The 27,094-nt window shown below is 43.5% G+C and overlaps 1 protein-coding gene across 1 annotated transcript in view; it reads right to left on the bottom strand.

The window, feature by feature from the left end:
* Positions 1 to 1,165: 1,165 nt before the first annotated feature.
* Positions 1,166 to 27,094, bottom strand: part of LOC119654687 (cytochrome b5 reductase 4) — a 126,220-nt gene continuing 100,291 nt past the window's right edge. The window contains 2 exon segments of the mRNA XM_038060197.1: positions 1,166 to 1,642; positions 16,992 to 17,081. Of these exon segments, the coding sequence (XP_037916125.1) occupies positions 1,423 to 1,642; positions 16,992 to 17,081 (310 nt within the window). The 3' untranslated portion in view covers positions 1,166 to 1,422.

Raw genomic sequence — 27,094 nt, 5'->3', positions numbered from 1 at the left:
GTCATGTCATGAAGAATTGAATGCCGGATTGTCTCACTGCTTCCACAGACCTCTTGGTGGTATCGCAGAATTTCTCTAATCTAACTACTAATTCCGGTGGGAGCCTGGTGTCGACCCTTGGGAACATTTAGATAGACATTGAAGTTTTCATTCATTGATTCATGCATTTCAATAAGGTTTTGGTTTATATAAAAATCGAAAAAAAAAAGTTAACGCTACAATGACCCCATTATCACACACGCTTTTCAAGGCCAGTAAAAAGCAGTAGCAGCTATTTCGTCTTGTTAGCTCAACACATCCTAGCCTGTATTGTGAAAACTGCCTGATATATAATATTTCCGCTAGCACCTCTTTATCTTTACTCACCTGATATGATTCAAATTATCGCCTAAGTCCGTAAACTTTAGAAATTAGCTGCAATCCCCTTACTCCTTATAGAGTTCAAGTCATGCTAGACAACCCTTCTCATGAGAAAGCATTTCAGATAAAAACAATAAAACTAATAGAAGTAATGAATACCGATATTTGATGAAGGGAACAAGTGGTTCCCGAAATATCGGTATTTGCAAGAATAAAATACCTACACCAACGGAAACGAAACAACAAGTTTTCATTACTTCTATTAATTAATCGTTGGAAACACCGCATAATTTCACTCTGAATAAAACTAATGCTTCGCAATTGGGGAAATGGCTAAAGTTATCCTTGATTTGATAAATAAACATCGATCTGAATAAAGATTGTAGCACTTGCAGAAATGAATCCATGTATAATAAATCAGTCGATTTAAAGCAATCTTTCTTTCAAAAAAGAGTGCTTAAAAGGAATAAACTCCGACGGTTACTTACCAGTTGGTCACCATTCGAAAAAAAAACTTTGAGAAAAGAATGAAAATCTTAAGTTGTAAATGAAAAATGATCCCCACACTGCGGAATGGGAGGTAATTCCCCTGTGCTGTTTGTGAAGCTTGCAGTGTTTATGGTACAATAAACTTGAGAGGCAGTAAAAATTGAATTTCAACTTAGTTTACTAACCTGATAAAAACATCTTTATGACGCAGGCTTGTTATTGGAAGCAACAATTTATTGAGATTTATTGAAGAGGGTCTGATGGACGACGTGATGTCCTGCAAGTATGGATTGCTGACGTAGGAAAACCACTTTTCTACAAATATAAGCGTACATTTATTTCTCTCTCTTCATACGTAAAAAATACAGTTCCAACTGGTAAAATTACACAATACGCTATACATTGCACCATATTTAAGTTTGTATATATGTACCAAGCTAAGTAAGCCTACGAATGCATGTGTGTATGTATAATAAAGTGGAGATAGGACTCTTCCTCGCGATACGCTCGGAATATTGAAGGTGATATAAGAAAAGAAAAGAAATAATAAATCTTATAAGTAGCACCCACATTTCATCCTTGGAAGAAATGTAAACGTTCCGCTGGGAATCCACTACCTTTCAGCAATTTTTCACTTAGGTCGTTAAACGGATTTGGTCCACAGATACAACAGAAGGTGACGTACGATTGTGATTTGGGGTCTGCTAATGGCGCAATAAGTTCCTGTGTAACACGGCCCACCTCTCCTTGCCAATCACCTTGTGGTTCAGATAGGATATGTCGAATTGTTAGTCTGCAATTATTAAATTAGAACGATTCAGAGGAAATTCGGATTTGTCTTGTTTATGGGAGAGAAAAAATTAAATTACATTGCATTATGCTGTTCTGTGAAAAGGAAATTCCGTATTTAATGTGAGTCTGAATGTATTCTGCAATTATTGTTTTATGTTTATTTTAACTCAAAATATTCCTAACTCACAATCTGCCTTCAAGTAACTCATATTACCAGTTCCAACATCATTAAACAATTAACTTAAGCTGGGTATGTGGTCAGCTACCATCCTCATTAATTACTAGTCTCCACACATGTTAACAAATGTGGAGAACTCTATCTCAAAGATTGTTGATTAACCTACCATTGTCTGATGAGTTCCCTAAAAATTAACTCATCAAAATGTGTGAGGTAGACCCAAATGGCAACAAAACCACAAAGAATGATTATCGAATGATATTAATTTTTAATTAGCGCCCTGGAAATATTGGAGTTCTTCCAATTATCCCTAAGTCTTTAAAACGGCTGTGATGATAAAGGACATCAAAAGAGTATATCCCTATTTATAATAAGAAGACTCTGAAACCATTTGAGTGACGAATAACGTTAGAGAAATTTAAAAAAAAATGCCAGAAATGTCTATTCTTATTTTTGCCTAACGCTGAACTAGGATAGAAATTAAATACGATTGAAACCTTGGAAATTCTGCGTTCAAAAATTTGATCAATTTATTAAAACAACCCCCATTCACCGATAGATAATAATGAAATATATGTATAAGCTTAAGTGGGAGTCGAAAAAATGGAGATGGGTTACATAAGATGGTAGAGGTATGCAAATTATAATATTAGAGGTATTAAGATTCTTCCATAAAATACCATTTTTGGGCGCGGGAATGCGTAGATCTCCTGGAACTAGGCACCTCTTAGCTTCAGTCAGCTTCGGCCAAAGCACGGCAGAATCAGCTTACTTCCCTTGGATAATATTCAGACCTTGCCAGCTAATCATGAATTTTTAACAAAGATAAGAGGACTCATATGTTCAATCGGAGGACAATTCTGGCAACAGAAGGCCTACGAAAACCAAGATAAAAATAAGCAGAGAATGCAAAATTACCTCGGAGGTTTAACCTTGGCAGCTGACATCGCCTATTTTCTTCAGAAAGTTCGTAGAAATGAGAAAAGACCGAAATAACGTTTACCGCCTTTGCGTCTAGGAAATGATCACTGGGCCCGAAATGATGCTGCACCGGCGTCTCATTTAAAAACTGTTTTTACACTCAAATCAGTGAAAAACAAAGTTAAATTCCCTCATCTGCCAAAACGAACCTCCGCTTCAGTGTTAAAAATGCCGCTCGCATCATCAGAGAACTCGATCCTAAAGAGCATGCATCTACGACAAAATTACAGGTAATGCTATCAAGCACCTGAATAAGGCCTTCAACGCGATGTCACATATTGGTTACTTCCCGAACATGTGGAGAACTTTTGTTATAATTACGGTCGCAAAACCGAGATGACATCAGACGCAAGTACTATCACACCAACCGATAAGCCTGCTTCCTACCTGATCAAAAATATTTGAAAAACTGGTAGCATTAAAGATTCTGTCGTAATATTATCTCCGCCCATCGATTCGGCTTCCGAAAATTATGGCACAACAGAACAGGTTAGCTGTATCGCTTCGCCAATAAGACAGGCTTTCAACCACAAAAAGTATTGTTCCGCCTATTTTTTTTAAGAATTGCGGGGTCCTAAGACCAAAGCTTCGGTCACGCTGCTCTCAGGGCAGAGGTGAGGCAGCATCTGACGATTTACCTCTGCCCTGGTATGAAACCGTAAAACCATCATTGTCTAACATTGTTCCGCCACTTTTTTTGATAATACTCAGACTTTCGACAGAGTGTGGCATAAAGGGTTAGACATTTTTGGGCTAGTAACCTGCAAATTTTGAAACGGTATTACTACTGAAACGTCAATAACGTCTGGAATAGAGACTGACTTCACGGCTATCGATAACGGACTTGGTAGCGAGGATCCTCAGAATGCTGGCTTTCTTCAACTTGAGCGGGAATTCGGGATATAAGCTGAACATTTTGGGTGTAAGAGAAGTAAGATGGTGGGACCCTGGAGAGTATTCCTCTCCCTCTTGCGATGATGTGCTCTTGTATTCTGGAAAGTCAAGTGATAGCAGACGCGAGACCGGTGTCGGGTAAGTATTGACGGCTACCGTGAGGCGTGCTCTCTTGACCTGGGAGCCGGTTTCAGACAAACTTCTAATTGCAAGATTCTGGTCCAGGTTAAGGAACATCACAATTATACAATGATACGTAACAACGGAGACTTTCGATACATAGAGTGGAGAAGTTTGCTTTCTATGAGCAATTAAACGCAGTTCAGGGGAGGCTTCCTAAAGGTGACATTGAGATCGTGATGGGTCATCTGAATGCTAAGGTGGGATCTGACAACACCTTGATCGGATGTGTGATGGGGACACACGGTCTTGGCAATCGCAACAGTAATAGTGGAACGTTCGTGAATTTCTGCAACTTCCACCTCCTCGTTCTTGGTGGCACATCGTTCGACCACAGAGCTCTTGCCATAAAGTCAGTTGGGTTTCAGCTGACCGAAGCCGTACGAGCACTCAAATTGACCACTTCGCAATCATCAGTAGATTTAAGAGTTGTCTCCTGGATGTGCGTGACATGAGAGGCGCTGACATCGGCATCGAAAGCACCACCATCTAATGGTCGCTTACGTGCTGGGTTCGCCAATTCTCGCAGGGTTGGAGAGCGACTGATGCTTGACTGTGAGAGAGCCAACTTGCTGACCGAGCGGCAGATATACTGAGTAAACTGCCTAAAAATATCGATTAGTATTGGGTCCGCGTCAAAAGTGCTCTCTTTCGGGTGCCCCACAAGCCATCGCCGCGTCCTTAATCACGTCATAAGATATGGCTGACTGCGAAGCGGATCGAAGAACGGACTGGGTTGAAGGCTCTACTGACCGCTGCGAGTGATGGCGGGCGTGACGCGCTCGAACTCCGATACCGAGCGAAATCCCGAGAGAGTAAATTACGCTGGTCAGGGAAGGGGAAGATGCCGCAGATTGCAATGATTTCTGGAATGTATACCGCATCATAAAAGCGCTTGCATGTGGTTGGAAATATTTCGATGGTCCTATGAAGGATCTCAACGGTCGACTTCTCATCCACGATGATGCACAACTGAAGAGGTGGAAAAAATACTTCAATCACCATAACACTGGCTAACGGACTGTCCCTCCAAGCAAATGGAGTAAATTTACTGGGCTTGACCGTATCCCAGCAGAGTTATTTATCGCTGCACCTGCAGTTACTGAAGACATGCTGCACCCACTCGTACGAAAATCTTGGGAATCTGAAACCTTTTCCAGAGAGTGGAAGAAGGGGATGATCGTCAAGATCCCAAGGAAGAGGACCCGTTTTGGGTGTGACAATTGGAGGGGTGTCTGCATGTTCCCTGACGTCGCAAAGATAATAGCCAAAATAATCCTGGAACGTGTCAAGGAACATCTTGAAAACTTGATCGACAGAGCGCAGGCAGGTTTCCGCTCGAGATCCTCCTGCATTGACCACATCATCAGCGATACATGATGGTACAAAATGTCACGTGCTGCACCGAAGTAAAATCTTGGAAGATTTTGAGGACCAACGCGGAGTCTGCCCGGGTTTCATACTGAAACCGATATTATTTCTTCTTGTTATCGGTGACAATCTCCATGCTGCCTTGTCCGGAGGATGTGGAGGAGTTCATTGGACATGACACCTTTCCTCAAACACCACGACTACGATGATAACATCTGTGTGCTTTCTCACCGGCGCATGGACCTTGGCCAAATGGCTCTGGATCTAGAAAGAGAGGCAAGTAGAGTTTGGACGAAGATAAGGAACAACAAAACAATGATTCTCAGTCTGACGAGTCATTGCGCTCCCCTATCTGCATTAACGGGCAGACTATCGAAGGCGTCGATCAATTTGTATATCTAGGAAGCGTAGTAACTCCCGACGGTGGCACCGAACATGATGTTGCCCAATGCATTAACAGCACTGGATCCGTTTATCTCAACATCAACATCAAGTTGAGGCTGTTCTGTGCTCGTGTTGCTGTATTAGAGTAGCACATGGAAAGTGAACTCTACTGTTACCCAAAAGTTCCATGCTTTCATCAATGCCGTATTATAGGAGTGCGCCGGCCTGACACTATTTCAAAAGAACAACTTGGTCGGCGCACAGACCTGCCACTCATATGCACTGTAATCGGAAGACGCAAGTGGCAGTGGGTATGTTACATTCTAAAGAAGAGTGGCAATTTCATTGCGGGCTACGCCATGCAGTGGAATCCGCTCTGTAAAGATTGCCGATGAGTGGGCATAAGGGGCACTTGGCGCAGAACAGTAGAGGATGAGTGCGAGTGTCTCGGGAAGTCATGGGGAGTGTTGAAGGGGATTTCAGGTAACCGTGAACGATGGCGCGTAGGTGTGGCTGACACACTATACCCCACCAAGGGGTGAATGGCAACCACATATACATATATATAATATTTATGCATTTAGTTTATTACACAACTCGCTTTAATGTGATTCTTATTTTCAAAGTTTGACCTATTATAATTTTGTTAGGAATAGTGCAGTTTGCACCAAATTTGGTAGTTTTATAGTCTATAGTATAACCTAAACAACTGCTGAACTTAAGGAGGGTTTCTTGTCACTCCTTCCCTCTGCAACCATCGGCCTCGCGAAGTACTAATCTAGACCTTCTATATGACTATATTCGTGAAAAAAAATGTGATTCGGATTTAGTAGAAAATCACTGGCCCTGACACTACGGAATCACAATTTTTTTCCAGATAAAAATGCTGCTTTTGGGGCGGCCATGAAAGTCCGCTTCATGGATTGTTGCCGCAGAGAATGACTTTCCGAAAAAAGATATCAAACACATCAAGGTCATAACTAACACGCCAGGGAGACAGCAAGGAATAAATTACACAATGGCTATCTTGCAACTCATTGCAATGAACTTAATGGGGATGTTTACAACGGTGTTGGCTCTGGCCAATCATGAGGGCAGAGCTATCCTAAATAACTTAAGTAGACGGAGGAATTTGAATTCACGGTCGCACTGAACCAGATGTCGCGCAACACATTAACAGACCTAGATCCACCTTCGATTTTTTGTCTAAACTCTAGAAATTCAGTTATCTCAACACTAAGATCAAGTTGATACTGTTCTGTACTAATTTTATTTCTGGGTTACTATACGGGAGTAACACATGTACATATTGCTATATCGGAGTAACTCTGTTCTTCGTCAATACTTATCTGCGATATGTCTTCAGGATACGCTAATATTATTTCGAACAACGAACTTAGCCTTGTATGTCACACATTAAAGACAATTTTATTGTTGGCTACGCCACAATGGCGCCCTCTACTCTCACTCTCCGAAAATGGCCTACAACTCCTCCCTTTCTGTACAAAATAGTGGCATGTGGTGAAAACTGGAATTTGTATGAGAGTCGTTTCATATCAACACAATGGCAAGACGTCAATGAAATTTCAAAACACAGGCCAATATCGAGCTTTCACAAGAAGAGGGTAATGGTCGCTGGTGGTCTGCAGCTGAGTGAGGACAAGGCTCGCACGGAGCTCCTGAAGTCTTTGTGGTTTCTGCGAAGTGCACGCGCGCGTCACATGATCACAGAAGTATCTCGGGAACAAATGACAACCCTCACGGGCAAAATGGCCGTGCTAACAGTGGGCGTGAAAGCTATGCATTCCACCTCATGAAATGGTTGGTCAGGTAGCCGCGTGTTGCGGTCCGCATCGAACGCCGGCGTGTGCTGGTACCACTACAGATCTACAGACAGTCATGAAATGTAAAAGTCCGTGTACGTTTAGTGCAATACAACAAAGAAACTAAGTTCGCTAGGGGATGCCCCGATGTCTAACCGAAGCGCAACAACACGATGTAGAACCCCATTAGTAGGCGCAATTTTTTACCGAACACGGACGAGGAAGTCTCGGTCCTACCCGTCACTGGGCCTAACAAATTATTTCCTCATCAGCTAAAATTAGCGGCAGCAAACTCTACTCCCATAAACACGTATGGCTACATTCATGTAGAAGTGAGTCTTGGCTTGCGTAGGACCTTCTTGTGCGGCTTCACTGTAATCGACGTCAGTATCCCCATATTAAGCGTAGACTTGCCGTGTCACTTTGAATTGTTGTTGGATATGCTGTATTGGTTCCTAATAGATCCCAAAACGTCTCTTCAGTCTTGAGAGACAATTCCAAACTGTTGAGCGATTACAGTCTTATTTCCATAACCCCTTAAGCAGGATATATATAGATCTTCCGACCGCTGCTTGTCAGCACTACTCCACTTGCCCTCCTGAATGCTCAGACGATTTCGGACCGGTACCTTATTCCACTCATCCAAAACTTTGTGCATTACTTAGCAAATTTGTCGTCTTTTCTTCAACTTGCATATCGACAAGGTACACAACCAAATTTGTAACTCAAGAAGATATACTGAAGTCATCAATTTGCATACCTTTCGGACTCTTCTAGTTCACACGGATGACCTTTGGCCTGTGCAGTTCGGTGCAAACCTTTCAAAGATTCATCCACTCTGTGCTATGAAATTTAAATTTCCGTTTCGTCTATTTGGATGACTTGACGTATCTCTAGTGCATTTTTAAATGCTTCATTGGCCATGGAAATTCCTAGGCCACTTTATCACCCCTGATGACGTACCACCCGATCCAGACAAGATGCAAGCTATCTTTAGTTTTCTTTCTCCAAAAACGGTGAACGACGTCAGCGGGTTTTTGAGTATGATAAATTACTACTATAATTTTCTGCCCAAAGTCGCTCACCAATAGTCCCTCCTTAACTCTTTCCCGTCTGGGCCTGAAACTAACGAACCGTGGAGGTTGTGTGGTCTCCAAAAGCTATCCAGGCGGTTGAGATCACCAAACGGCAGCTGTTAGACACTAAACTTTGCGCATTTCCTCAATAGGATGCAACCCCAGCCGTGTTTGCCGATACCTCAGACATCGTAGTAAGTGCTGCTCCTCATCAAATGGTGAATCAAAGCTGGCAATCGTTAAGTTTCTTCTCGAAGCTGAATCCTGCTCAACGGAACTCCAGCACCTACAATCGTGAACTATAGCCGCATATCCGAATATCAAATACTTCCGTTTTTCCCTTGAAGGCCGTTCACCATATTCACGGACTCTAAGTCTGCCTTACCGCAACAGCCCGACAAAGCGTCCCCTCGCCAACTTCAGCACCTAACCTGTATTAGCCAGTTTACTTCGGACACTTAACACGTGCCCGTTAAAAGCAACTAAGTCACTCACGTTTTGTTTCGGATCACAGAGATCAATATCCCAGCAGCAGTTGTAATCGCTGCGGCCCAAAAAGGTGCCGTCGTTTTTTAAGCCTGTAGTCAAACTCCGAATAAGATAAAAAAATCTTGTTCACTCTGGCATTCGGACAACGAACCGGCTAATTGCCAACAAATATTTGTGGCCATTCGTGAGCGAGGACGTTAATTTTTGGGCCATGGGATCGCACGGTTGAAGTGTAAAGTTACTAGGCATGTTAAAAGAAAGTATGTGTGTTCCCTATATCAACAAAGTGGTTCCACACTATACGCGTCAACATTTTTCACCAATAATGATCACAAACCAGGGAATGCAGTTCGAATCTGCTCGCTTATTGGTTTCAAACGCCATCGGACAGCTGCATATCATCCGTAGTCCAATGGGATGCTGGAACGTTGGCATCGGACGTTGAAAGTCGCTATTATGGCATGCGACCATCTGCCCTAGTTGCAGATCTTGCCTTTTGTTTTGCTTGGCCTCTGTACAGCCGACCACGAAGAGTTTGCCAGCTTAGCTGATCTGGTGTATGGGGAGAACTACCGACTATTCGATGACCTGGTCCTCTACATGAATTGTTGTACCTGTTACGGGAAGCGGTTGCCAAATTGAAACCGCCTCCGCGATTTCGTCACGTGCAGCCCGTGGTTAACATTCCTAGGGGACTCGAAGTCTGCACCCACGTCCTGGTGAGGACGGGAGGACGCTGAAATCACCGTACAAGGCCCGTATAATGTCCTTGACGGTGGAAAGTACCCGTTCAGGCTGGTCATTGAAGGCAAGCCCAAGATGGTCTTCTTAGGCAGCCTAGAGCAACACATGTTGCCGATGTTCGGAATGTTTAAATGGGAGGTGCTGCTTTTTCTGCTCTATTCGCTAGACATAATATGTTTCAATTAATGTCACATGGCCTGTCTAGAAAAACTGGTCGATTCTTGACTAGCCTCAAAAGCCGTATGGGTTGCAGGATTGAAATTGTATGTCAGAAAGCCATTAAGGTGGAAAAAAGCAGTGGGTGCGGCAAAAATACGGTGATGCTAGCTTTCCTGCAACTTTTCTTAAAATAAACAATTTATGTTCACAATAAAGTAGGGAGAATTATTTAAGGTTCTTCATGTTTGTAACCTGTCTGCATCCCTTTCTGTTCAGATATTCAAATTGTGCCAGACTTATGAAAAGTATTTTTCTCTGGATATTTTTAGAAGTTATTACGGATCAGGGTTTAATTGAATTTGATTTGAATTGAACATATTACAAAAGGAAAGTGAATTTAGTGAACAATGCCTGTTGGAGATATTTATTGATTTTATTTTCGTACCAGGATAAAAAATAATTGTTTATGCAGGCGTAAAGCTGAAGTGTAAGTTACAATCAAAGCAACAACTTTCCAAGGCACATGGCAAACATGGCTTATTGTCAGAGTTCGATTTTCATCTCTCCTGATGATCAACGTGAGAATTCAAGGGATGTACTACACAGTGCAGAATGTTTCCTATAAGAACGGGTACCACTACTGAAGCAGCCAAATCTTTATACTGCCGGGCATCTTTCGAAGGAATACATAATACTGTGTATTGTAGCTACTACAATGCCGGGGTTAGATATGTGCGTCCAAATATTATTTCTAAATAAAACTCGAGGAGGAAGCAGGATTTCATCCCTGCATGGAACTTTCCATGAACATAGTCCACCTATTTTGGACTATTGGGCAACTTTTCGAGGGAAATATGGTAATATAAATATTATCCGCAGGGGATTATTTATCCTTGCCTTTTATTGAAATGTCCAGTACATTACGTAGTGAATGTATTAAAGATTTGCATATGATTGAACTAATGTCAGAGGGTATGGCGTTGAAAAAAAAAGTATTTGCAGGTGTTGGGATCCAGATCTAACATCAGCGGGAATATCAGCAGTACAGACCGGACATACTAAGGTTAAGCAAGGGTAAGATGTTGGATTTCTGGGGAGCAGTCCTCTTCTATTTGCGGCGCTGTACAGTTATCCTCTGGAACGCTTGCCGGAAGTAAGCGTGAATCAATAATCATCAATCGTCTAATCACCGGTAACCGATCTAGGCTCGCCTTAGTAAGGAACTTTAGACATGAGGGATTTGCGTCGAGGTCCACCACTTCGGTATCCCTAAAAGTGTCTCACGTCCTGACCTACGCTATCGCTTCATCTCAGGCCAGGTCTGCCATGCTTTCTTCTTCTCTTTCTACGCCATCGCTTCATCTCAGGCCAGGTCTGCCACGCTTTCTTCTTCTCTTTCTGCCATAGATATTTTATTTTTATTTAATTCTCATAGATTTCCAGGCTGGATGATTCTCACCCATACGGATTAAGTGACCTGCCACCGCAACCTATTGAGCCCGATTTTATCCACAATCTGACGGTCATGTTATCGCTCATACATTCCGTTGTTATGTATGTATGTTCAAATATTATTTCGAAATAAAACTTGAGGAGAAAGGAGTTGCTATGTAGGCTACGGAATCGTCCATCCATGTGTAGAGGATTAAATATTCTTCGGAGGTTTTTTCTCTCGAATGCAGCCAAGAGTTTGCAATTTTTCTTGCTAGGAACCCAAGTGTCCGAGGATTACATGGGGGAAGATTGTTGCCTTGAACAATAAGAGCTTTGAACCTTTGGTGAGGCGTTTCAAGCGTAACATGACAACCGTGCGTGGATTTCGTCGGCCCTAGATAGAAGAAATTATTAACGATCTCAAAGTCGTAGTCTGACATTGCCCGGTATGCAGCGTTTTTCCGTTCCGTTACTAGCTTACATTTATCGCCGAATCAGTCGTTGCGACTTTTTATCCGACTGGGGCCAAACATGTTTGGCCACAAATGATTAATGATAACGTTTATAGGTGGTTGTGAAGACTATTTGTCGGTGCTTCACCTCCAGAACCTCTATTAACAGCGGTTATTGTGATACCCATTTCGTCCTTATAGGCGTTACAAAGTTCTTGTGCATGGCTTCAGTGTTCACTATCACCCGACTGTCAAAGAAGATTCTAGGCGGTGTCGTAATTCCAGCGGGAACCAATATGCCAATATTTTCTGACATTCATCAAGGCTGAAAGGTGTTGGGGTTCAATCAAAACGTGGTCAATTTGGCTGAATGTGGTCCCGTCTGGATAGAACCTACTCCGAGCAAAGAATTCGGTGGTATCCACCAGGCGCGCCTCCATGTCCAGGGAATCGGTATCGGACAGAATATTAACTCCGAGATTCTGATCCAGATTAAGAATAGTAAAATGCGACACACCAACGGAGACTTCCGAAGACGGATGGCTCAAGTGGTTAGAGCGCTGGGCTGTCGTAGCGGAAGGTCGCGGTTCAAATTTCGCTGGGGGCAGAGGAATTTGTTATCGTGATTGGATGTCGGACACCAGTCGACTCAGCTGTGAATGAGTACCTGAGTCAAATCAGGGTAATAATCTCGAGCGAGCGCAATGCTGACCACATTACCTCCCACAGTGTACTGTGGTGTACCGTTACGGTCTTGAATGAAGTGCTCTAACACACTTCAAGGCCCTGATCCAATATGGATTGTTGTGCCAACGATTATTATTATTATTATTAATTGAATGCAGTTCTGGAGAGGCTTCCTAAAGCCGACACGAGGATGATATGAATGCGAAGGTGACGCTGACAAGACAATGGAGTAATGTTTGCGGTTTTCTGTAGCTTTCGCTGCTGTTTCAGCACATAGTATGCCATAAGGTCAATTGGCTTTCAATTAACAGGAAACATACATCTTATTAGATCGAATGCATCACGATCATCGGTAGATTAGGAGTTGCATTCTGGATGTTTGAAAGAAGAAAGGTGCTGACATCCGTCTGGACCAAATCATTATTTAACGGTCGTTTGGGTATTGATTGATCCCCAAAGCTTAATACGGTCCACTTTTGAAACCCAGCTTTCATTGGGCAGTGGGAAAACTATCTTGGTGACCGGAAGGCAGACATCATAAACAGCTCGCAGGAGAATATAATTGGGTTTTCGAGCGCCATCAAACGGGTTTTTTTTCTGGTTCTGGCTGACTGTTAGAACTTGGAAGCGGGAGAAACTGAAAGTTCTTATTACCGTTGGGGGACGAGTGGGGGGAGAACGTGATTTGTTTTAGTTCCGGTACAGAAGGTAAGGCTTAGTGTACGCCGCGACAAAGGGAAATTCATTATGATAGTGATTTTTTACCAAATGGCTTTACATTTAGCGAAGGGGGAGGTAAAGTCGGAATGACGGCAATACCAACTAGAACATCAAAGGTGTCAATCAATGTGTTCGTCCCGGTAGCGTTATTTATGTAGTGTCGCTGAACTCGATGTTACTTGACGTATTAACAATGCCCGATTCGCCTTCGTCATTTACAATAGACAGTAAAATCAGTAAATGGAACACTAACATGAAATTGAAATTGTTCCCTCCGTGTTCTTATATGGAAGCAGCAAATGAAAAGTGATCGCTGCTGTTATACGAAAGATCTAAGTCTTTGTTAACACATGTGTCCGCCGTGTGATCGGCGTGTTCTAGCCCAGCACCAATTCGAAAGAAGCACTGAAGCATTTTAGGAAGACAACCATGCAGTGGAACCTGCTATCCCATTATGGACAACGAGTTGGTAATCTTAGAAACAAGCGGCACAGACGAATCGAGGAGGAAAACCTGTAAAGAGCTGAAGCACATTTCGGCGAACTCACGTTCTGAAAAAATATATGTATAATATATGTCATTGGTAGCAGAAGTCTGAAGTACGGTCCGACAGTCAAACAGTGTTAACAGAACTAAATGGGAGCATAATGACGAACGAGTTGATCAGGGGCTGCCACTGGGCGCTGACTGAAATCGGGTGATTGAAAGGAGCGATTGTGATAAGGCGAATAAAAAATCGAAAACCGACTATAATTGATTCCGGGAATGCATGGAAGCTCCTCAACAATGGTATCGATGGTTTCCAAAATGCTCACTTTTTCCAACTTAAGCGAGAATTTCAACGATGTAAGCTGGATATTCTTGTCTATTCCCAAGCGAAATAAGATGGTGGTCTTTGGCGAATATTTCTCCGTGGAAATGTGCTTTTATAAAGGAAAGTCGAATGGTAGCAGACGCGAATTCGGTGTCGGATTGTTTCTGACGGCTAACGCAAAGTCGGCTCTCTTGACCTTGCAGATAGTTTTTGACAAGCTTCTGATCTAAGTTAAGGAGCACCTAATTTTACAGTGCTATGCTCCAACGGAGACTTCCGATGTAATGCAGAAGGATGCTTTCTGCGAGCAATTACACGCAGTGTAGGAGAGGCTTCCTAAAGGTGACATTCTGATCTTGATTAGTGATCTGAATACCAAGGTGAACTCTGACAACACCTTGCTAGGATATGTGATAGGTAAACACGGTCTTGACGGGCGTCATGATAATAGTGGTAAGTTTTTGATTTTCGGTAGTTTCCACTGCCTCGTTATTACTGGTACATTTTTCCAGCACAGAGCTTGCCATAAATTCTGTCGGGTTTCAACTGACCGACGCTGTACGAGCAATCAGATTGACCACTTTTGCGATCAGTAATCGATTTAGGAAATGTCTTCTAGATGTGCGTGACATCCGCCTCACAAGAGATTGCGTCTTACGTCCGCCACTTTCCACAGGCTTGGAGAGTTGCTAACCTTAAGTTCAACACCGACTGCTTACATGATCCAGCTGCGAGAGTGTGAGAATTATCTTGCCGATCGGTTGGTACATTCACTGAGTAAACCGCCTGAATATCAATGATTGGGCCTCCATCAGAAATTCAATCCGTCGACAAGGTCCCCTAGGGACATCATAAGATTATTCTGATTGCGGAGCAATAGAAGGGGAGCGATAAATGAAAGGCACTGAAGGCCCTATTGACCGTTACTAGTTATGGTGCGCGTGACGCGCTCGAACTCCGATACTGTGCGATATCCCGGGAAGTTCAACGTAGTGTGCGCCGTGAGACCGAGGAATTTGTTATTGGTCAGGGAATCGGAAGATGCTACATAACGTAATGATTTCAGAAGTGTATACTGCATGAGAAAGAATCTACAAATGGTCGCAAACGCTTCCGTTAGTCCTGGAAAAGACGCCAACGGTGGACTCCTCATCCACGATGACGAGCAAAGGAAGGAAGGAATAGTGCACCATGGTTCTTAACCGTATCACATCCGGTGAAGTTCCGCCTCTGTGGATGAAATAGCTAGTCACTTCACACACAACAGAAGGGAAATCATCTCGGCCATTAATATACTCAAACAGAGTAAAGCCGCTGGGCTCGGCGGTCTCTCTGTAGAGCTATTTATCACCGCACCTACAATTTATGAAAATCTGCTGGAAATTCGAGAGCTTCCTCGGAGAGTGGAAGAAGGGTATGAATTCAAAAGCAGGGCACCCGTTTAAAGTGTGACAATTGCAGGGGTATTTGCGTGCTCCTTGTCGTCACAAACGTAATGGCCGAAAAATGTTATGCAACCCATCAAAGAGCATTTCGAAAGCTTGATCGACAGAGAGCAGGCTAGTTTCCGTTCTAGATCTGTCTGAAATCATCATATCAAGACCCTGCGGATTTTTTTTGGAGCAGTAATTGGAGTTTAGATTTTCGTTTCACCTACTTTTCATCGATTTTGAGAAGACTTTCGACAGCGTGAAAAGGGCGTGTAACTGGCGTGCTCTACGCAGAACGGGTATTCGAGAGAAAAGTCACGTCGCGCTGAGGTAAAATCTCAAAGGATTTTGAGGTCCAAAGCAAAATCCACCAGAGTTGCATCTTGTCCGTGATATTATGTTTTCATGGTGCAGTTCGTCTTTCTTGAAACATGCTGACTTCGCTGATGACATATGCTCCCACTACTATCGCATTATAAGGCTGTCACACTTACGCGATCTGATCGAAACGGAAAAGTGACGGTGGATAGGTCACATATTTAGGATGGCTACATTATTTCAGCGACCCGTTAAGAACAGATACCTTAACACGTTTTGGTCAGAAAGCGGAAGTGGCAGTTGACGTCCATTTCTAGCGACGTCATGTAGTAAAATCCACTATCACAAGAGAGCCCGAACAAAAGGAACAGGAACATTTGATGTTGAACAATGGAGGAATAGGACAAGCATATTGGGAAGTCCTAGGGAGAACTGAAACATATTTTGGCGAACTGTAAACGATGGCGCATAGGTGTGCTTTACGTCCTATGCCCCATTTAGGGGTAAATGGCAACCTATTTTGGTGTTTGTAACTATAGCGATTGAGATGCACTTGTGATGGGTTGCCTATGGGTGGATAGTGATTCATTATAGAAAACTTTAATGAATCGATGACCAGATCATCTAGTTATCAACCCAGCAGAAGTGCGTTACTTCGCTGTTATTTAATTTGGGTGTTCTGTTCATGTACATATAATAAACTAATTCTTTCGAGACATTTCTTCGAGATCATTGCCGCAAGTGTAGGGAATTCGGCAATGATAATCTCCCTTTTTTGAGGTGGTCTTAAATAAAAAACTCCCTTCCTTCCCTATAAAACCAATATTATCATTTTCCTAGCATTTGCTTTTTTGGAGTCGCTTCTCCATTATTTTTCCTATAACTCACACTGACTCGTATAGCAATTTTTCTTTGACAATTCCACGCAATTTTGCTTTGGGAAACTTGCATCCTATCTCAAAACTTCCAATCTACGCATTTTTCATTTTCCTTCAAAGCCAGAATGACAGATTTGCCATTCATAGTTAAAAACGGTTGGAGCACCAGTCGCCAAGAATGCCAACTGAATTATTCATCGAACCATCCTCATAATAAAAATTCTTGACCAAATTCTTCGACTCGCAGGGAACATTAAAACTATTCCCTTCATTTCATGTTTCGAACACCCACATGCTATCTGAAAATCGATTATTACATAATAAATGGAACTATTTACCTGGCATCCTTCTCTGCGGTTTTCTCCAGTATTTTCCGGCACCATATGTCCTGTTCTGTTTTGTTGAATAATAGTAGCTGGACCTTCTCCCTGAAACCAGAAAGTTGGAACCATTATTATATACGAATGTTGTGGGAATGTGCAACAGTTAGGCAAGGAGAGATGTCCGATACAAGTAATTCTGGTCCCATTAATTATTCATGAAGCTGTTATCATTTGCAGGGTATACCTTAAGGTGATTTGACAAGTTTGAAATGAAAGTGTATGTATATAAACAAGTATATGGGGGAGAATAATTCAAGATTCTATTGCCGCAATGTCCGGAACCTTTTGCGGAAGCAAAGCGATGTCCTTATGGATAGCGGTCGAAATGTTCTGTTGTTATTCGACTCGGTTGAATCGTTCAATGAGGGAGAGATATTTATGGTCTCTTATTTGCACGATAAATATCACGTTGGGACAAAACCCAAATATGTACATAGCTTGAGAAGGGACAAAAACTAGTGTCTGGTTATAAAATTTTACATATGTTAAACACGGTGAACGACGTTTACGAAGATCCCATATTTCCTTTACGATTTTCATATATAACTTACTTCTCGATAATACTGCGATGGAAATCATAATAATGACAATTAGCCAAGTCACAAAAGTGTGTAACAGTAGGACGAATATTTAGTTAGAATAGAATACATGATAACATATGACTTGAGTGTCGGTAAGAGAATTCCGCATCAAAGTAGTTTTCTAGCTAAGTATTAGCGTACCTTTCGGGAATATTCAGCAAGCTATAAAAGGGCCTAGGGTTTATCCCCGAAATCCAGTCGAGCAAACGTTGACGCAACTGCCAAAAAGCTTCACAATCCCTGTCGTATCATCTCCAGAGCTGCCAGAACACTCTACTAAGAGTGGTGGCCTGCTCCCAACTCTCCACCAAACGTATTCTGCGAATTGGTTCAAATCCTCGCGCCGACCTACACCAATGAACATCTTCAATTCGCTGCTATCAAATTTGTAGTGAATGCATGGAGTTAAATATTCTAACCTTTAACTCTGCGTTCCTGATATCACACGCCCAACGTGGCACTGCGCAAGGGTTGATAGAAATCTACTGCGTTTCGGAAACTTTAATCAAATATTATCTGGAAAGAAAATAATACTGGCGCTGCCATTTTAATCAGAAACTCCGCCATGCTATTAACATAGTATGCTGGTCCCAAGCCCAGGTAAAGGAGGAGGGTTTGAGGCAACGTACTCTGTACTATCCTCAGTAAAATAAAATAAAATGCTGAGATCAGCGAAAGAGATAAATAGAGTATAGTTGGAGTTATTCTACTATGCCAAATCCTACCTGATCTCTCTTGGTGACAGGCCCCGCGACAGGTCGACCAAGAAAATGCATAGAATGTCGTTACAAACATGATGATCGGATTGAGTCTCAAGCCTCGGAGAAATGCTAGGGCGTCCACCTCAGTCGACGCGGCAGGACGGGCCGCGGTCCTGTCGAGAAATGGGCAAGGGTTCTTGACGCATGGACGGCGTCAGGACGTAAGCAAGTTAGTCCGCACACAACGAACAAAACAAATACGTGTCTGCACGCTAAATGTTGGTACCCTAACGCATTGACATCTGCGCTCTGCAAGAAACCCGATGGTCTGGTGCCAAAAGCTGCGACATTGAACGCGAACGCGGTAAAAATGGCTACAAACTTCTCTATTTTGGTAACCCACACACTCAATATGGTGTTGGCATTGCCATCTCAGAGGGTTTTCCGTGATGCCATTAAAGAAGTCGAACGATTTGATGATCGGCTAATGAAGCTCACCATTATATCAGCTGATCGCACTATTCACTTCTTCACAGCGTATGCACCACAGACAGGTCGACCTGATGCCGAGAAAGATGCCTTCTGGCAACTTATCGATGAAAAGACTTGTCACGTGCCTGCTGACGATTACATAATCATTGCCGGGGACCTTAATGGTCATGTGGGTGAAAAGGCAGACGGTAACAGGTGCCATGGGGGAAAGGGGTTCGGAGCGCGCAATGAAGGTGACGAGCGTATAATCGATTTTGCGGACACCCATGACCTTGTACTTATGAATACATGGTTCATCAAACGATTGTCTCATCTTCCCACATTTTATAGTGGGAACAATAAAACGCAAATCGACTATATTCTCATAAGACGCCAACATTTTACCACTGCCACTGATTGCAAAGTCGTTCCCTATGAGACCATCGCACCTCAACATCGGCGGTTGATTGCCGTCCTGCGAATTAAGCCACCGATAAAACAGCGTGAGGAACGCACTGGCCCGCCGCGCATTAAATACTGGCGATTTGGTGAGAAGAAAGAAGAAACGGTCTCACTCATACGATTGCCAACCATTACGAATGTGGAAGAATCATGGAACCAAATGAAAGACACGATCCACAAAGCGGCCTCTGCAACCCTCGGGGTCACCAAGCCGGGTAAGCGGTACATCAACCGAGATACTTGGCTTTGGAATGATGATGTTGAAATGAAGGTCCGTGAAAAGAAACGCCTCTACCACAAATTTCTCGACGATAAAACACCTGCTAATTGGCAAATTTATAAGAATGCCAACCGGGAAGCAAAGAAAGCGATCGCTGTCACCCGAGCAAACCATTTCAAAAATCTTTACGATAAACTTGACACTTGGGATGGCGAGAGAGATCTTTATCGACTTGCTAAAAGCCGTGATGAACGCACACAGGATATCGAACATTTCTGTTGTGTTAATGACAAAAACGGTACTTTGCTTACCAACCGTCGAGCCGCAACGGATAGATAGCGAGAATACTTCGAGCAGATTTCAACTGAAGAATTTGCTCATCCTCCACTTCCACAATCATTGCCGACATTTGGAGCAGTTCCACCAGTCAGCGCAACTGAAGTCGAGGAGGCAATAAAACAAATGAAATCGGGGAAAGCAACAGGACCTGATGACATCGCATCTGAGCTCTGGAAAGCGAAGAGCTGGGACCCAACACTGTGGCTCAGTGAATTCTTTAACCGGGTTATTCAGGAAGGAAGAACACCATCTGACTGGCAAGAAAGTACCACTGTTCCAATATGGAAAAAGAAAGGTAGCCCAGCAGAATGTTCAAATTACCGTCCGATCCGGTTACTTTCCCATACCATGAAGATTTTTGAACGCATTCTTGACAACCGTATTCGCGAAATCGTTGAAATAACCGTGAATCAAGCCGGATTTGTCAAGAACTGCGGAACTACTGACGCAATACACGCTGCGCGGTTACTCATGGAGAAACACCGTGAGAAGCATCACCCTCTTTACATTGCCTTTCTGGATCTAGAGAAAGCGTTTGACCGTGTACGACACGAACTCATCTGGTATGCTTTACGACAACACTTCGTGCCAGAAGAACTCGTGCGCTGGGTTCAATTGCTCTACCACGATCCGAAAAGTAAAGTTCGAAGTATGGCGGGTGTATCAAAACCGCTTCGTGTCTCTGTTGGTGTTCATCAAGGAAGTGCCCTCTCACCACTCCTCTTTGTCCTTCTTATGAACACCGTAACACGGGATATCCAACGTCCAGCGCCCTACACACTGCTTTATGCAGATGATGTTTTCCTAGCATCTGATAGCAAAAATGATCTCGAACAACTTGTTCAAAAATGGAATGATCGCCTCATGCAACACGATGAACAGATTGAATTTAAACAAAACTGAATTTTTGACGACCGATCCCCATGAAACAGGCACAAACACTGTCAGCGGCAGTGATCTGCCCAGAACTGAGCGATTTAAATACCTCGGGTCAACGCTATCAGCCAATGGAGAACTGCGTTATGAAATTGCTTCACGCATTAACGCAACCTGGATGAAGTGGCGTTCCACAACTGGTGTCCTTTGTGATCGACGTATCAACGAACGTCTCAAATCTAAAATTTGCCGCAATGTCGTCCGTCCAGTCGCTCTCTATGGTTCTGAGTGTTGGCCGACCATAAAATGGAGACGAAGATGCTACGTTGGACTAGTGACGTCACACGTTTAGATCACATCCGAAGTGAGGATATCCGCGATCGTTATGGGATTGCACCGATCGTGGAAAAGTTTCGAGAGAGCGTCTTCGATGGTATGGTCACGCAGTTCGTGCAAACGAGAATTCACTTGCCAAGATTGGTCTGAACATCGAAGTCGATGATAAACGACCAAAAGGCGGACTTAAGCAACGGTGGCTTGACACGCTGGATGGGGATTTGAAAGCCTCGAGATTGCACCCAGATCAGGCATTCGATAGAGCCAAATGGCGAAGCCGATCCACGACGAGCCGACCCCACTTGTGAACGGGACAAAGGCTGAAGAAAAGGAAGCTGCCATTTTAATCAGAAAAGGGAGCAAGGCTTAAAGGTCTTGGGGAATTTTCAGCTAAAATACAAGTATCTCATCTCCGGTGGCGACTTCAACCTCAGGCACACCTCCTGTGCCGACGCGGTAGTAAATTAAGATGGGGAATCCCTACTCAAATGGATCCAACACCCTTACTCGCCAGTCTATGTCGACATGGCTTCACCGACAAGACCCAGTAATCAATCCATCATTGACTACTTCTGAAATTTTAAGTGATACCTTGTAACAGCAGTCATGTATCGCAGTTCAACTTAAGCTTTCCTCTCCCGTCCAAGTGATGAGCACCATAAGATCTTTCGTCCACTTCAACTGAGGCAAATTCAAAAACTCACAATTAATCGTCATTTATCAGACAAAGAAATCGATGAAATTGTTATCTTCGCTACAGATACTGTTAATACTACCACACGCACAAACATAAAGCTTACGAAAGTTGATGAGTTCCAGTATAACTCTCTCATGATATCATTCTACACGTGAAGGAAATTTGGTTTAGGAAACTCAAATGGATTTTCCACAAATACGAAAATTTCCGCTACAAAGAATTTACATGGAAGCTAGCAGTTATTAGACTCGGGCCAAATATGTTTCAACATATTAACAAACTAATGGGTAAACATAAATCTTGCAACTTCGTCCACAGCAAAAACTGGGACAGTGCGAGCCCTTGAAGACTCTTTTGAGACTAAGCTCAATCCGGCTATATCGCCAACTGCCGAGTAACCAATTTCTGAGCACTCTAATAAGCTTGTAAACTTCTCTGCAACGAACCCTTCACCCAAACCAACTCAACGGCTTAACCAAAAACCTGAACGGTAACAGATCAACTGGGCCTAACGAAATACCAAATTTTGTGGCCCCAGAGTTCCCTTGAAATTGCTTCTAGCAGTTATCAATAACTGCTTTAATAATGGCTACTTTCTATCTACGTAGAAAATAGCGAAAATTATTGCAACCCGACAAATGGTATCTTCAATGAACCAAGTAATTTTAGGCCCTTTTATCCAATTTTGGTAAACTGTTCGAGAAAGCATGAACAATAAGACTGGCGCAGCATTGCAATCTCAACAACATTATTTCAGATAATCACTTCGGGCTCCGTTTCAAATGCGTGCTGCGCTACCTCCACGACACAGTTGTCTCAAGACATAACGTCGACAACAAACTGGCTGTAGCAGGTGCTTTAGATTCAGAAAAGGCCACTGATACCGTGTGGGCAAAGGGACTTCCATATACACTTATCAACAACGATTTCCCACTTTCGATAATTATAATTGCGATAAGCCTCTTCGAAGAGAAGCACTTCTTTCTCAGAGTGGGGAATGAATTCTGCGATCTTTAACCGGTAACATCAGCAGTACCACAAGGATCCACTTCAGGGCAAACTTTTTATATTGTTATATCTTCACGGCTGACATTTCGACCCTAGATAATGGCGCACACCTGACTCAATTCGACGATGACACGTATTTTTTCGCATCCCCCACAACAGGGTCGCAAGAATGGTTGAGAAGTTGGAGAGTTAAGATAAATAGTGTAAGTCTTAGCACCAAAGCCAAACTGGTCCTATGCAAGGCTCTAATAAACCGAATCTGCTATGGAGCATAGATTTAGAACACGTGATCAAACAATTTCATGGCCAAATTCGAGATATTCGAACGCCGAAATCTAAGACATTGCACGGACCTGTCTCAGAATTGGAAAACCAAAAAGCTTAGCAAAAACACCGGAGTATCTAGGCGACCCAACTTTAAGCCACTTCGAGAATACGTTCTTAGCTGCCTAGAAAAGTTTTTCGAAAGAACGGAGGACCATTCTCATGCACTAATTCGGCAACTCACCAACAGGATAAAACAATATTATTGTCCGATTGGCTCGAGTGGTTAGAGCGTTGGGCTGGCGTCGTGGAAGGTCGCGGTGCAAATCTCACTAGTGGCAAAGGGATTTGTTATCGTGACAAGATGTCGGATACCAGTCAACTCAGCTATTAATGAATACCTGAGCCAAATCAGGGTAATAATCTCGGACGAGCGCAATGCTGACCACATTGCCTCCTACAGTGTACTGTAGTGTACCGCTACTACTATTATTGGTCACATTCCTAAGGACCTGCAAATTGTGACATTAAAACCCAAAATCCTCACCCTTTTTCACATTCTTAGCCAGGTAGGGGTATATAGGGATTAAGCACAGGCTATCATAATTGTCCGCTGAAACCACATTTGCTATATACATATATAAAAATTGATCGACGTCTTCGATGCTGTGCTAATTAATGCAGATAGAGAGAGTGCGCTGACGCGTCAGACTGAGAACCTTGGTTTTGTTGGTATTTATATGCAGTACAACTCCACTTGTTTTCCTCTCCAAATCCAAGGTCCATATCCGGTGAAATAGCAGACAGATGTCATCCGCGTAGTCGAAGTGTTTGAGGAAAGATGTCATCGTCCATTCAATTCCTCCACGTCCTCCGAACAAGTCATCACCGATAACAAGAACAATAATATCGGTAACAAGATGCAGCCCTGCATAAATCATCTGAAATTTTACCTCCGTGCAGCCCATGTCATTTTGTGGTATCATATGTAGTATAGGTCCCAGGGCGAAACGTGGATTGATACCCACAATGGAGTATAAATCTGGGAAACGCCTGCTGAACCAACACCAACAGCTCTACTACCAAACCCTATCTCCACCTCCACGTGGTGGTCGCTTTCTTTATGAGAAACTGGAGACGGAGAAGGATGAAGGCGAGTCTCCTGCGCCTAAAAACGGGACAAAATGTATCAACTGCTCCTCCAGGTTGGTGGTTGGGTAGGACTGACAACCCTACACGGAAAACTGATGTTACGAAGCCACCCAACGAGCCTCTAACAGGATGGATTTCAAAACGAAGAACCCGGCATCAACAACGGATAAACAATTTGCGCATTTTCTCATGGAACGTGGGCTTTCTGTACAGACCGAATGCTGATGAGCAGCTAGCCGGTCCCAATATAAAGCTGATGTAGCAGCGTTGCAAGAGATGCGATGGCCAGGGACCGGCTTCCTGGAGAAGAGCCGCTACACTATATATTATAGCGGCCATCTAGTAAACAATGTGCTCGGAGTAGGTTTCTTAGTCAGCCAAAAAATGAAACCTAAAGAGGGATACCTTCTACGAGGCAGTTGAGTGGACCCTCGAAGCCTGTCCCTAATATGATATCAAAATCATACTTGGAGATTTCAACAGTCAAGTACGGACGGAGTCCGTATTTAGGCGATACGCCGGCTCCCGTAGTTTACATGGGGATACTAATGATAACGGATTGCGAATTATTTAGTTAGCAGTATCGCACGAAATGTTTGTTGGAAGTACCTGGTTTGCGCCGAAAGCGGTCCACAACATACGTGGGTTTCTCCGGACAGGACCGCTTTCAACCAATTGACCACGAGCTGATTGAACGCCGCCACCTCTCAGCTTTGATGAATTTCAGAACATATAGGGGGGCCAATATAGACTCGGACCACTATCTCGTTTGCATCGTGCTCCGAGTTCGAATTACGACACCACCTACAATCCCCTCTGACAATCAGGTAATAGTGAATACTGAAGCCATTCATAACACGACCCTCCGCAACACCTATAAGGACGATGGATGCCTCAATAACCGCAGTCAACAGAGATCCTGGAGATGAAGCATCAACAAATGATCTTCACAACCACCTGAAGAATGTTATCATTGATACAACCACAAGATACTTGGTCCCAGCCGCAAAAAAGTCGGAATGGCTGGTTTGACGATGAATGTAAGCTAGCTACGGAACGCAAGAATCCGCATATCGAGTAATGTTGCATTCTCAAAGATCGGGGGGCACACGCAGAGACTTATCACGAACTCCGTCGAGCGGAGAAGCGACTTCACAGACGGAAAAAGGAAGCTTGGCAAAACCAACAGGTCTGTGAACTCGAAATTACAGGAGCAACCACACCAGGTGCGGAAGTTTTACCAACAAGTCAGCAGGATGAAGCCTTATACACCTCGATATTCATCCTGCCGAGACAAAGAGGGAAATTTGATTCCCGACAGAATGGGCATATTAGAGCGATGGGTTGAGTACTTTGATGAGCTACTGAACAACCAGAACATCGGTGAGTTGGAGGTCCCGTCGATTGAAGACGACGGACAAATACTGCCACCACCAAGTATAGGAGAAACAATCCGTGCAATCATCGGCCAAAAAATCATAAGTAGCCAGGAGCCGATGGGATTACAGCAGAATTGGTTAAATATGAAGGCAACCAATTACACCAAGTGGTTCATCAACTTGTGTTCAAAGTGTGGGACAGCGAATCAATGTGTGGCGCGGCAGGATTCGCGGCGTTCGAAATTTATTTCCAATGTTGCGAATACCAGCGGACAGATAACGTCACCGGCGCTTTCCACTCAGTTAGACCTCGCTACAGGAGTGAAGAGCAGAGTGCCATGTAGGTGACGAAAAATGTCCTATTTGAAGTAAAAAAAAGTGAAGTCTAAAGAATGTCTAGTTGGGACTGGGAGTCCTAAGGAATAATTAATTAAAAAGCTGTATTCGTTCTTAATTACAATTATATTGCAAATAAATATAGTGTTCTTAATTACAACAATAAATGTTTGACGATTGGCAAAGAGGCATTATCTGTCTCACACATAAAAAAAAGGGAGATATCACATAGTGCAGCAATTATAGAGATATCACGTTGCTAAATACCATCTATAAGATATTTTTCGCTATCTTGCTAGGCCGGGCAGCCCCATACGCCCAGAACATCATTGAGCCATACCAAAGAGGCTTCACTCCAAGCAATCACCAATGGATCAGATTTAAAATCCGGCTAAATAGTTTACGGTGGGCGGGTCACTTAATCCGTACGATGAGGATGGTCTAGCCCGGAAAGTCTATAAGGCCAATATCTATGGTAGAAAAGAAAACGAGGCACACCCTGCTGAGAGGGAGTGATGGTGACAGCTTTTAGTTATAAGTTGTAAGGGCAATATCTATGGTAGAAAAAGAAGACGATCCAGATCCTGCTTGAGATGGAGCGATGGTCTAGGTCAGGACGCCGAACAGCTGTTAGGGATATCGAACTGGTGGACCTCGGCGCAAAACCGGGATGTCTGGAGTTCCTGATTAAGGCAGGCCTAGACCGGTGGTCAAAGGGTCAAGGGTAGTATAGGTCCCGGGGCGAAACGTGGATTGGTACCCACGATGGAGCATAAACCTGGGAAATGCCTGCTGAACCAACACCAACAGCTCTACTACCAAACCCTATCTCCACCTCCACGTGGGTGACCGCTGGGAGCTCTTTCTTAACGAAAAGCTGCAGACGGAGAAGGATGAAGGCGAGTCTCCCGCGCCTAAAAACGGGACAAATTGTACCAACTGGTCCTCCAGGTTGGGGGTTGGGTAGGGCTGACAACCCTACACGGAAAACAACCTGTTACGAAGCCACAACAGGAGCCTCGGATAGGACGGATGTTAAAACGACGGACCCGGCAACGACAAAGGAACAACGATTTGCGCATTTTCTCATGGAACGTGCGCTCCCTGTACAGAGATGAAGCTGATAAGCAGCTAGCCGATACCCTGTCCCAATATAGGGCTGATGTAACAGCGTTGCAAGAGATGCGATGGATAGGGACCGGTTTCCTGGAGAAGAGCCACTACACCATATATTAT

Source organism: Hermetia illucens, chromosome 4 (assembly GCF_905115235.1).
Source record: "Hermetia illucens chromosome 4, iHerIll2.2.curated.20191125, whole genome shotgun sequence".
Lineage (NCBI taxonomy): Eukaryota > Metazoa > Arthropoda > Insecta > Diptera > Stratiomyidae > Hermetia > Hermetia illucens.
The sequence above is the reverse complement of the archived record's forward strand: the minus strand, read 5'-3'. Positions and strand labels throughout refer to the sequence as shown.